General features: G+C 38.0%; 2 protein-coding genes across 3 annotated transcripts in view; one reads left to right on the top strand and one right to left on the bottom strand.

The window, feature by feature from the left end:
• The window catches only part of eas (ethanolamine kinase 1), a 32,910-nt gene extending 27,130 nt beyond the window's left edge, over positions 1–5,780 (bottom strand). The window contains exon 1 of one of the 2 annotated variants that reach the window (XM_022834758.2): positions 5,656–5,780. The gene's annotated coding sequence lies outside the window, so the exon portion shown is untranslated. The remainder of the gene's footprint in view (positions 1–5,655) is intronic. The other variant, XM_022834759.2, reaches the window with a different exon arrangement.
• LOC111261338 (cytochrome P450 4V2) lies at positions 5,378–13,496 on the top strand. The gene is made up of 3 exons (XM_022834757.1): positions 5,378–6,784; positions 12,631–12,859; positions 13,061–13,496. The coding sequence occupies exons 1-3, from the start codon at positions 5,527–5,529 to the stop codon at positions 13,179–13,181; spliced, it is 1,608 nt and encodes a 535-aa protein (XP_022690492.1). The 5' UTR covers positions 5,378–5,526; the 3' UTR covers positions 13,182–13,496.
• The last annotated feature ends 198 nt before the right edge of the window (positions 13,497–13,694 follow it).

Genomic DNA, 13,694 nt, shown 5'->3' with positions numbered 1-13,694 from the left:
ATATACACTTTACACGACGCACTGTACTGTAAAGACCGAAATATCCGCAACCAATAGCAATTAAGACACTAGATAATAATGCTCTATAATATAACTAACTAATAAAAATGTTCCCTAGTTTCGTAATTAAAAGTGAGAAACCAGAGTCGCCTTCGAAATAAAACATCTCTCTCGTTAATATATGGAATGTGATGGCGTGGCACATATGCCGCCTGGTAAGTGAGCCATCATATGGAAACCTTAGTATTGACCGAACGCTTGTGCCGATCCTAAACACGTATGCGGCCTGTCCCGATAATGCTAGCTGAAAACGAGTGGACCTAATTCCCCCGGCACTTAGTATATACTAAGTAAAAAAGCTAACGAGAAAGGTTGCAAAACTGACGTCAGCAAAAGCAATGTCGCCGGCCAGCACTTCGCAGTCTTGCTATTTCATGTGTAGAACCCATACAGCGCTCGTGCCATCACCCAGCGTGTATTATCGTCGGTTTTGCTTGCTATCACTTTTAGATAGCTCGCTATTGAGGAGAATGATTAGGTCTCATTTCGTTTTTGAAAGCAAGCATTCATCGTGTATTCGAACTTACGTATATTTGGCCTAGTCTAGGTACTGGAATACTGAGGGAAGCCAATTGTGGAGGAGCTATGCAGCTGTTAAGCTCGCATAGCCGCGGGGAGTTCGTGCGACACCCGTGAGTGACCTTCTTTTATCGGAGGGTACCTCTCGCAGTTATAGAGGTGTACAGATATCTAGCGAAAGAGAAAACGCAGTGTATCCAAGTCAAGGAAAATCCGAACGAGGAGCCCGCGAGGGCTAAAAACCTTGCGAATTACTCCTGGCGTCGGTGGGTAACTGAAACTGCTGAGAAACAATGTCTCACGTCACATGTCATAACCACTAATGGCGATACCAGGGCGCCTCAGTCATCCCAACTCAGCAACATTCTTCACCATTCAACACGAGCTGACATTTCTGTCCCGCTGTTGAATAGCTTCAAAGACAGGTCCAGACTAATACTAGATTAGGTCGATTCGTTGTATAGTGATTCAGCCTCTTATTATGTGTATAAGCTCATTTATCACACTAATATGCTTACGTGGGCTGATAGGGCTACGAGGCTTGCAGTAGCAAGAAACGTTTTGCTGGGAAATGGGTGCAGTCATTTCTCCTCCTAAATTTGCGCCCTTAAAATACTTGTGAATAGCACTTTCGAGACCTCTGCAACGCCAGGCTTCATATAATTACGCTACGTAAAATTGTTCCTGCTTGATAGTTTGATTTGTTCGTTAAATGAACCCAACATGTACCGCTAATCATTGTAGGATGTAATTGAACGCCTTTTGTACTGCCTATTATATTCCGAACTCGATGAGATTCAATTTGAAAAAGACGTTGGACGTTAATGAAATGTCACTTGACGCATGGCACACAGGAAACACTGTTGTTGATTTTCACCGACATGTGATTTCATAAGCGATTGCTTTCCGGGATCGTACAATCTTCTATGTTGTTGAAAAAATTCAGGCTGTTCTGGAAGCCAAGATAAGCGTTGTTGTTTATTCTGTTTGGCTCAACCGTAGCGTTAATAGCATAACCATAGACATAAGTTAGAAATGCACCGTATGCATGGGACGTCTTGATATGGACAAACATTCAAAAAATAGCTCTGGATATTGTGGTGAACGTGATCATCGGAGCAATGTAGACGATTATATACCGTATATATCACAGTCTCTAAGCCCATGTAAAACCGCTTATCAATTAGATTTCAAGTCTCAAGTTCAGTTTTCACTTTACACTTCGATAGATATTGACCAGTGATACCTGTAAAATAGTTATGGTACTAACTGAAAAACATAACGCACGCAATTAAAAAAATCAATACAACCGATGATCAAAAGTCCGCCACAGATCCGACCGATATAAATCAATATAGTATCGATACAATTTACATCGACAAAAACGATTATATATCGATATAACCAAGTATTCGAAATGTATTTTCGGGAATTTTATGTAAATGGTGTTTTGGAACCGAAAAAAGTTCTAATCTGACATTGCTATGAACATATACGCTAATGTAAAAATATTACTAACTTCTTTCTCTCCAGTAATATGTGATTATTGTTACTAAACACTGCTTAAATGGCGCATACTCCCTCTCATAGTGTGATCTATAGTAGCATATTGAAATACTTCGTGATAGCCTGTCTTTCGATCATTCATTTTGCTTGATTGATTTATCACTACGTACATATCTTATCTTATCGAAGTTCTTTAGCTATAAATAAAAAAGGATGCTGGTATAACTACTACTACTGATAACGAAGTCAGATTATGTATGAAGTTATTCGACGTCAACTAGCGACCAGTGGGGCAGTGTACCTAAAACACTATCGGGTTAAGTCGTTTTGTATATTTTAAAAAAGATGATTTTGTCTAAATATAAAATAAATGGCATTTTAGAGTTAAGTTTTTTGAGCAGTTGAATAAAACAAACAAACCATGGACTACATAGATCAACTACGCGTCGTCTTCTTAGATGGCTGAAAATTAAGAGGGATATTAGAAGTGTAAATGTTTATTCCTTGATAAACGCGGGTTGTACAAGAGGTTGGCCTATGTCTTCCACCAGGACAATTTTAGGTAATAGGCGCGGAACAAAAAACTTTTTCCACTAACAGAATTATGTCGAATTCTGCCTGCCAGAAACAAGTGCCTTTGCGTTTCGGTCCAATGATTTAAAGTAAAACAATAGTAACAGAAGTAAGTTAAAGTGCTTAGACCGCCTTATTAATCCTGAAATGTGCAGATTAAGTACTGGCGCTCGCGACCATTCGAACGGTCGGTTACTAAATAAATTCTATACTTTGTGCTAATTTAACCCAGAATATCTTTTAGTTGAACTTTACTTGGCTTGGCTTTGTTCTTACATAGCAGCGTAAAGCGCGCGTCGTCCTAATAATATGCAGCTGTTCACTGTTAAGTACCTATAGTAGCCTGTATCGATAGCCACATAGTAGATACGTTTTCTCTCACGCCGTTTTTGTCTGACAAAACCAAAATGTTGACTGTTAGAATTTTATACTGATCTTAGTTTACGCCTTATAATTTCAATAATAGCCATTGCATCAATGATGAGGGTAACGGCATGCCAGTGGTCACTGTGTTAGTAAAACTGAACGAACCCAAAATAAATGTTACTGTCAACATACGATTGTCACCACGCAGGGTCCTATCTACCTATCCTAATAGTATAATCGTACAAGCAGTCCACTAAAATAGACGGGTCAATTGGACAAACAAACTGAAATTCGACCCATTTTATAAAGAAATTTCGCAAATGACATTTATAATCTTCAAAGAGAAATCTCTGTCTGAGAGTGGTCTCGTTATCAGTTTCAGGTGATAGGATTCATAACTCTCAAGTACAATATGGACAAAAACCACGAGATAGTTTCATCAATCTACCACATTTTACTTTGTGCGTGCACATTAAGTTGAAAGAAAGTTAAAAAAAAAGGAGTGTAATTAACACGTTTTAATATCTTGTGAGAGTAAGGGAAAAGGGCGTTACCTTTATATGTATATCTTTTCCTTTCTGCACACCTACGTTGCTGATTCATTAGTAAACGTTAGTAAACGTGAGGAGGTAAGTATTCTCTTCAATAAGTGACTGGTAGGGGGTGTAATAGTCGTACTAAAACCAAGTGAAACAGTGAGCGGATTTTACGAATTCAATTAATCATAAAACTCACTGAGAATGTTGTTTTATATAGACTTAATACGGATAACCCAAAGTCGACAACACGAGTAAACCAGAAACTTTATCTACTAGTCTATCAGTGCGGTATCTTTAAGAAAACTGGAGACTCTGAAGGCAGATAGGATAAGAGCATCTTAATAAAAAATAGCTAGTCAGCTTCGGTTGTGATAAAATTTGGATACCTCGCTCGCTATACACGTGGCTCTTGCCTAATTTCTGCTATTATACAACAGGTAGAATCTGATTCCAAATTGTCTGGGTATATATGCGTGCTACTATATGTCGATCATATTTGGAGATTATGCGATTAACGGGCGCGCACACCCCATGATTTCCTTGTAGCGGGGTCTAAAACGATTCCAAAGCCGGAAACTATACGACACTCTAGTTACCCATTTAAGTTGTTTAAATGTTATATGGAAAGAAATAATTCTTCAAATCTTAAAATATACTTCACAGTTGCCATACAGGCTAAATACCAGAAACGCGCATGAAAAGCATCGAAATCATCAAGCTTAAAATCTCGTGGACCTAAGGAGATCGGTCTAATAAAATCCCGCGACTTCGATCGTCAAGTATTGAAATTATCTTTACCATGGTATATTGTAACAGTACATCGTACTAAAAAATATTTCTCGGTACTGCAGTCATTCTAATTATTCGTTACATTTAATCACCAACTGTACTTGCATGGATAGCTTACAAAGGATACTGTGGTCAGTGAATCTCCAAACTGAATTTACAAGGAACTTGAGCGTACAAAGCGAACATTAAAGTTTTATAAAAACACAGAGCACATGGTAATCGATTTTTAGTGCTCGATCTATATTAATGAATTTATCGAGTCAGCGGTCATAGTGATGTATAAATGCTGCTACTGAGACTAGCAAGGTTTATGCAGGTAAGCACTGGTGCGACTCTGTATGCTTAACAATAGTGTTAAGATAGCGTCACCGTCATAAAAAGGTCCTAGGCCTTAAGTGAAAAAAAAAACGAAAACCAAAAAAAAAAATAAGAAAATACAATCTGTACCAATTCAAACAGATTTGGAATTATTTCTAAACAGTTCGGTTAATGCAAGCCTTATTTCGGAATCAATTTCGTCCGTTCAGCCTCGATTAATGAAAAACGCGTCTGTTTTCGCACGGTTTACGCTTAAAGAACGGAACTCAATCAAGAGACTGTAAACATGTATACAAAGCGGTTCGGGAACTAGTTAAAAATAAGCGTTTCTCCTTTTTTTTTTTTTGTAGGTAAAATACGCATTGCTAATTAATCAATTATTATTAATAACTTGTATGATAACCGATGTAAGCTGTTATAAACGGAAAGGCCTTTTCGAAAAAATATATACATATTTATATCGGAGCATCAATTTTAGTCATGCTAAGTAGCCAGCTATCAACTTAGTTTTGTTTTAATATATATATATTTTTTCCGGGTTTATATCTAAAAATACACACGTAATAGTTGGTATGAACTTGCAATCTTGTAAATGTTTGTTGTTACAAAGTAATCTTATATGGGCGAATACCCATATCTAAGCGTTGTCAACCTTCTACGAACGTCTGTACGGTATTAGGGAAAACTAAAAAGAGGAACACTATCTGTTGGAAGAATCCGTAGGCAACGGACAGTTAGAATTCATAGTACAACAACACTCTATTTCAGTGAGAAATAGAACACGTAAATCTGTGTTGGTAGTCTGCCAAGGGATAACACGGTTCAACTCGGCTTCTGTTGTGTGTGAATTTCCAAAATGATGCTACCTCAATCAACGACGCTTCTTACGTTGGTCTCTCGAATCTTTTTTACAACCGCCATTACATTTGCAGTTGCCATTGTAATAGGGTTTGCATTTCTGCGTTATCGGCGAAATAAAACTTACCGTTTCTTGAAAGAATTTCCAGGATGGTTTGAGCCTATCCCACTTATCCGACATCTTTGCTTTCACTACAGCATACTTAATAGTTGTAAGGGGACCGGGATACCGTACGGAGTGTATCTGAACGACATGCTCCAAGGCATGACATTTATGTGGTTGCTGAAAAATAAAGGTGCGGTAGTTTCGTATCTCGCTGGTGAACCGCGTCTGCTCCTACTTCAGGCTGATCATGTTGAAAAAATTCTCACTCATCCAAGAAACCTCAGGAAAGGTTTCGGTTATGACTTTATGGCTCCATGGCTTAGCGGAAGCATTTTGCTAACAGCGGGCACGCGCTGGAAAGCTAAACGAAGGCTTTTGGTCCCTGCGTTTCATTTTCATGTTTTGGATGAATTCAGCTCCGTTATCAATAAATATGCCAGGGTGTTTATGAATCGCGTCATGACAAAGGATCGGGAAGACGACTTGGTACAATTCATATCAGCCCTGACTCTCGATATCGTCTGCGACGCGATTATGGGAGTCAGTATACATAGCCAGACGAGTCAGTCGGGCCAGAAATATTTACAGGGGATTAGTAGGCTCAGCGAGCTAATAATCTTACGTATGCAAAATATTCTACACTGGAGTGACTGGATATATCAATTTTCTGAAGCTGGCCAAGAATTTTACTCGATTCTCGACTCGGTTCATGGCTTCACGGGCCGGATCATAGACGATCGCAAGGCGAAATTGCTTTCTAATCCAAAATCACTGAGCACAACAGCAAGCTCAACTGCTAGTAAACCCAAAGCGTTTCTTGATGTGATGCTACAGCTGTATCTGGCCGGAGAAATGTCAGCGGAAGACATTCGCTACGAAGCTGATGCGCTCGTGTTTGCAGGGCATGACACAACATCCATGGCGCTCACCTATGCCATCTACTTGATTGGCTTACACCATGATGTACAACAGAAGCTGCAGCAAGAAGTGGATGCACTAATTGAAGGAAAAAACCTGGACAGAAATGATATCAGTTCTGAAGAAGTGCGTTCATTGAAATATATGGACATGGTGCTGAAGGAGTCGCAGAGGATCTACCCTTCTGTTCCGTCTATTGGGAGAGTCCTCGATGACGATATGCAAATTGACGGTATGGTTTATCAAACGTTGACTTAGGTGTATGTATTGTTTCACTGGTGTAATGAAATTAACTACTTTTTTTTTTTTTTTTAACAGGCCTATTATATTAACGAACTATAATACTGACTAAAATTATTCCAATTTCTTGTTCCAGTATTTCCTCAGTTTTTCTATAGAAACATGTCTAAGATTTAAAAAGTGTATGGCTATTAGATTTTGATCAATTATGGGTTCTGGGTGACGCTAAATAAATCCTTTGAGTAAGAAAAGATTCCATTGATCAATGACTCGTATTAACGAGTCATTTAAAGCTTCTGTATCAATTTTTCTAAAAGGTGTTTTAATAAACTTTTTGCAGACAATTTGTTTAGTTAGATTCTTAGTACGACAAGATAACCTGTAATGGGATCAGTTTTACGCGACAAAGCCGAAATATAAATTTAAACCATTACAAATAACAGCTGACTTAAAAAAAAGGGTTCGGTTATAAGAAAACAAAACGTTTATCACTTACTTACAGTTTTACTATGTTTTTAACTGATCAATTGGATTTTACCTAGAGTACCCCTTAAAAAGTTAAATACACCCTCTATTTTCAAGTCTAATAGGTACCTTGTATATAAACAATAAACATGCATTTATAAAATGAGCATGTTAAAAATAGAACCTGCTGAAAAAGTTCAGTTCCGCTACGCTATTTCGTAGCGTGAAATGACTTTCTCGCAAAATAGAGACGATGAGACGGATAAGGGAATCCCTCTATCGGAGAGCCTCAACAAGTGCAGGTGTTTTGGTGCTCCTTCGAGTGCCACTATGAAATCGACGAACACAGTAGAGAATTTAGAGGATGAAAAAATCTGTGTGTGTGCTAATTCTGCTGCTGCGGTTTTTTTCTGTTAGAATCTGATATCTTTCTTATTTTTTTTTATAGGTCTGGAATAATTTGAACTTATTCAACTTACACGAGTTGAATTTGGTAAATATGGAAAATATGAAGTTGAAACCTAAATATTCGACTATGGAAAACGTATCTGCCGTTTCAAGTTAAAACCAAAGCAAAAATTTTTCGGGTATTAAAATAACATTTATTAAACTGTTCTGCTTAATGACATTCTGTCATTTGTCTTATAATAGCGTAATCCTATCAATGTAGAAATTATGTAGTTTCTGAGCGAAAAAAAATATTACAAGTAATTCTTGCATTCCTCCATCCACAGGAAATTAATAGCATTAAGGGGGTTTTGCAGAGACCGAAACAGATGATAGCTGGATAGTGCAAGATTAAAATTGTACGGCGGATGCATTAAAATTTTTAATCCCAGGCCCCAGTCTCTGTTGAGTAGGTCTGGCATTATCATGATGGAAGACGACGCCTTTTCTGACTTGTGATCAACTGCTTTAAAATGATTCGATTTCGTAGCGTTTCTGGAGGTTTTTAGAGACAAATTCAAATAGGTGTTTTTTTTTGCGTCAATTCGTGTGGGGCCCAAAGATCGAGCCTTTTTGCAGCCAGCTTCCGAAAAATGCTTTCTTTCTCAGTTTTCGCGATTATTTCATGAACTTTTTTTGTGACTGGTCGAGAACTCCGAAGAACACCTTTCACATCGAATACTGCATGACGAGAGCGACAGAATAATCCTTGGGCCGCGTATTGCAGTGACGCATCTTGGCCGTAAACAGCGTAATTTTTTTATGAACCTAGCCAGCATTTGTACTTTATCGTAATAAAATTGTAGAACATAGCGAATTTTCTGCGAAATTTTACTTATCTTTATAACGGTTTATCTCAAGTCTGAATGAAGTCATTTTAGCAATTCTAGCGTATTTACTTTTGTTAAACTACTATACCGATCCGTGTAGACTCAATTCTGCGTAAGTATATAACTCTAAAGACATCTAGTAAAAATTGCTGGTTTTCGACCACTACGATTACATTTTTGGTTACCTTTCAACCTGATATGTCAAACGACTTTTTGGTTAGCGTGAATCGGGAACCGGCGTTCTGCACAACCTATAAAGAATTCTGTCAAAGTTCTGGTCCCGTACGACCACGGCAAGCTCAAACAGCTTTCTTACGACTTCGTGCAAATGTTTCCTAACGAGTATGGAACTGCATCAAAAACGATTCGAGATCAGTTTTTCAATTTCCTTTCCGTCTCTGCTAGTTTATGCCTTTAAGGCCCTTCAGAGTATAAATTCTTTAGGATTCCTAAAAGGTCGTTTACAAGCTTTTTCCTAAAGCCTCGTCATTTCTTTTGCTTTACAAAGGGACACAACATGTGAACTTGTTGGTCTTCTATTCTGGAGCAACAAAAAAAATATGTAAGTGAAGGGCTTGCGTGCTTAAATTTTTTATATTCCATGCTCCTGACAACTGGCGTTCTTAAGTAACGTAAATTTAACACTCAAGGCTTATTCAGTTCAGCTAAAATTAATCGTATAGTTCAGTAAATGTAGAAAGCGATTACATTTAATTTTATATTGCTCGAATTGTGGCCACCTATAATTTATATATGGAATCATTCTTACACTTGTTGTAGCATGCCAAAACGACGGTTTTGCCGAAAATTTGTTGACTTGTCAGGATGGATAGAAGCAAAACAGCGCCAATTTTTTAACCTCATGAGATGTTTTACTTGTTGTCTAGATATGAAATTCATGAGAAAATACTGTTCTCTTTATGCATGCAATTTAAAAGGTATACCTCGTATTTCTATCAAAAAAAAAAAAAAATGAAAGATGAAGTAAGATTTTTTTTTCTTTTTACCTTCAGACATACAATTAATGCAGCTAGTCGCTTTGACAGAGACTAGAATATTAGAAAGCGAATCTAAGTTGCGACGCCTAATGACGTGAGGTGAATAAACGGTGTCCCATTTTTCGACCATGAGAAACTATGAAGATGATTCAATTACATTAAAACATGTTTCTTCGTGGCTATTTGACCTTTTGTACAGGTATATGATTTTGTAATCGCTATTGGAAATTACCGACATAATGAACTTAGTTATCAACAAAGTAGCCCTGTTCGTGCTCGCATAAATCGTTCCCACAATTGCAGTTTGCCAAAACAACAGTTTGGACTTCCCACTAACCATTATTATTATTATTTATTTTTAGTCCCATTGACACATGTTAAAACGAAGTAAGGAGGTTCGCCGTTGCCAGTTTGTTGTAGCAACTACCACTATGGAAAAACGGAAGCAGACCACGGAGAAGAAAGGCAGTTGCTGTTTAACTAGTCACCTTTTGCAGCCGCTTTCTGCGCTCGAAAGGCGAAGAGTTCCCATGGGTCCTTTCTTTTTGGAGAATAGATGAATAAAGCAATTGGTCTATTAGTATGTATGAAAGTTGAGAAAGATCAGTAATAGCTCTCTGTCCCTTCATTCGTCGCGACATGTACTTACGGAGTTGTATGCACGACAGCCGTGCTTCATCACTCTGTTATTGTAAAATATGACTCGACTGAAAAGTAAGCAAGTACCCGGAATGTATAAAAGGCTTGCACACTGTGATTGTCTCTCATGCGGTTGTCTTAAGTATCCATCATCGTTGGAAAAATTATTTACAGTAAACCTAGCTAACAGGTGGAGCCGTCAAACTCATTGGATTCTTCGTACGTACGAATACGCTAAGTTTAAATTTCGATACGGTTTACTATATATGTTCATGACAAAATACTGATTCCTTTTGTTTGCAAACCAAGATGTTGTGTACTGGAGTTGGCTTCCATAAAGCAAAGGTCCGCAGACTTCAACTCAATCGCTGATAAGCGTCAGTTCTCGCTATTTGGATTAATACTCAGGCACCTAACAACCAAATTCATGATATCTTGCGTGCTGTTAGAATTACTCATGCTGGCAATACAATCTTTCCATAGTTACATCGTCATTATAACGATTGTATTAGTCAGGTTCCTGTTTGTGGTTTATCGCTTTAACCAAATCTATTAGTTATTGAAAGAATTTCCAGGATGGCTTAAGCATATCCTACTGGCCCGCTAGTTAGAGCTTTACTGAAGTCTTTTCCGTACATCTGAGCAGACTGGAGTACCATGTGGAATGCATTTTTGCGACACCATCCAGGAAATGGTATTCATACGAGTCCTAAAAAGGAACCAACCAAAGTATCGTGCCTTCCCAGTTAGCGAAAATGATCGCATTTAGCGCGAAAAGACTCTCACTCATCAAACAAATCTTAGAAAGGCATTTGCCTGTGATTTTATAGTTCCAAGACTTGGACAATGCCGTTTGCCGGCAACAGAAAATCACTAGGGAATTAAAAGAAAATTTCTGACACCGGCATTTCACTTTCGCATTTTGGACGAATTTGCTATCGGTTGTAAATAAGCACGCGTGCATACTTACCAATTGCACCATCGTGAAAGTCTTTGTATCTTTTATACCTACCCTTGTCCTCAATATACTTTACGAAACAGTCGTAAGAACGAAGATTTGCTGCCAACGCATCAATTCTGATCAAAGGTATTTCCAGGGCGCATGTTAGCTAGAAAAGCTTCTAGAATCTTTACCACTGGAATGACCTTATATATCAGTTAACCGATTCTGGTAAGAAGTTTTGCTCTACATTTTCAACGATTCGTGGTTTCACACGTTGAGTTATTACTAATAGAGAAGCGGAGCATCCAAAGCTTCTGAGAGAAACGGCGAACCTGGAGAGCATAACAAAACAGTGAACGGGTCCCAAAAAGCCTTTCCGACATAATGTTACAGCTGCATTTGGTTAGAGAAATGCCAGAGTGAAAACGTTTGCCGCAAGGCTGATATGTTCATTTTCGAAGGGTAACAATACTAGTTGCCTTCATCTATGCCATCTCCTTAATTTACTTACGTCCCGGAGTCCACCAAAAGCGGCAGCAGAAGGTTCCAAGAAGAGAACCTGGACACAGATGATATTAGTTCTGAACGAGTTCGTTCATTGAAATATATATGCATGATGTTGAAAAAGTCACAAAGAATTTAATTTGATTTTCCAGTTACATAAAGAATCGTTGGTGCTATATTAGAATTGACGGTACGCATATCTTGAAAACTATATTGCCAATATAGGGCACGCATTTTTTAAATGACTGTGACTCAGAAATAATATATTCATGTGTGAAAGTGAAGTACGGCATTTACAGCTTGGCAAAAAATCACTACTTGGTCTTTAATTACTCAAATTTTTTTAGTAATGTGTTCGTCCTAGCTGAAGTAAAATCACAAGGTTTCGAATCGCTTCTCTTAAAAATATTATAAAATATGGAATTAGCTGAGCCGCCTAATTTCGAAAGTACTAGCTCAATCGCAAAATCCCGTTCCTCGCTTACCTGTAATAGTGTGTTCCTATTCTCGAATTTTCTTGAAATGAGTTACTACTAGGACTATCTCTCTCACCCTGTAAGATGCTGCCTCATCTAGAGTTTATCTAACGATAAAACAAAAAAGGGCCTAATGTATGCAGTCTACATATAAGCTAATGGAGATTAAGGATAGGCTATGAGGTAGCCTGTCTTGAAAACTTTGTATCGTTGATAGTGCAATGGGTGATATCTTTGTTTACTAAATTTTGGGTGTAGATACACTTTGTTTGTAGAAGAGGCCGACCGTCTTAAGTAGTAATTAATGGATTAAGTAATGGACCTAAAACACAAAAAAAAAGATTCTATAACGTTTATGAACTTAATGGTGCATTAATATGCGAACCCATACTATTATTATTATATAATACATTTTTAACTATCCTTCATTTTTAGTTTTTAATTAATAATCGTTAAGCTGCCTTGACTTTGGCATTCCGTTAAAATACAACTTAGCAGGCATTCGATATTGTAACATTAGTGTGAACATCTTCCAGGTAAAACAGTTCCACGTGGGACGAATGTCAGCGTCGATTTATTTGGACTCCACCGCGACCCGACCGTCTTTCCATGCCCCGAGGAGTTTATACCCGAGCGCTTTGGGGCCGATGCAGCAAGTCGAAAGCCATTCACGTTTGTACCATTTTCGGCCGGCCCGCGGAACTGCATCGGCCAGCGCTTTGCACTTCTAGAGGAAAAGATTACACTCTGCCATCTTCTCGCCAGGTGATTCGTTGTCTGAGCTTCATAATAAATGAAAGAGCGCACTGTCGTTAATTGTAGAGCAACCATTTCTCTTTTAAAATTATCGTCCTATTGCACACCTACAGCTTTTTCATTCTCCGTACAAAAAAAAAAAGCAAATGACTTTTAAAAAAGCATAAAATCAGTTTAATTTCTTTGGTTTCCTATCTTATTGACTGATAGGTACGACTGGATATCTCTGGATCCTCGAGATAAGCTTCAGCTTGTTTCGAACATTGTCCTGAGGCCAAGAAGCAAGATTCGAGTCGTCTTCCGAGCAAGAAAAACAAGTTGTCTTGCCTGACAGCACGGGGAGTAACAAACACAGTTAAATAACTGCGGTAACCTGAAGATGTAGTAACTGGTCAAAGAAGTTTCCCGCGTAATTTTATCATAATGTTGATAGACTCTGATTACAGATTTATGTTAATATTTCTGCAGTGTACTGTATCAATTATTGGCGTGTATATGCTTCGCTAAATGCTTCCGAATTTAGGTCTGCAGAAAATGTCTTCTAAAAGTCCTCTCCGTATGTTAAATTACTGTTGGTCACTAGCTAATCCTGCAATGAAGTGGGCTCTGTAATAAATTAACATAATTTTCAACTCATTATGAAAAATTATATCTTTAGTTCTAGATAAAATGTGTTTCTGCGGATTAAAATGCAGACCTTGCGTTGTTGCGTCAATGTGCGCACCTCCGTTTGTTTCTAGGTCCATCTGTTATGCCGTGAGTTGCTATCACTATTATATAATTTCTGCTTTTACTAATTTCGAGGTAATGATGACTATATGAACGTAATCTTACTCTTCGCCTA

The sequence above is a fragment of the Varroa jacobsoni genome, unplaced genomic scaffold (assembly GCF_002532875.2).
Source record: "Varroa jacobsoni isolate VJ856 unplaced genomic scaffold, vjacob_1.0 scaffold_547, whole genome shotgun sequence".
Classification (NCBI taxonomy): Eukaryota; Metazoa; Arthropoda; class Arachnida; order Mesostigmata; family Varroidae; genus Varroa; species Varroa jacobsoni.
Note: the sequence above shows the minus strand (reverse complement) of the source record. Positions and strands in the feature narration are given on the sequence as shown.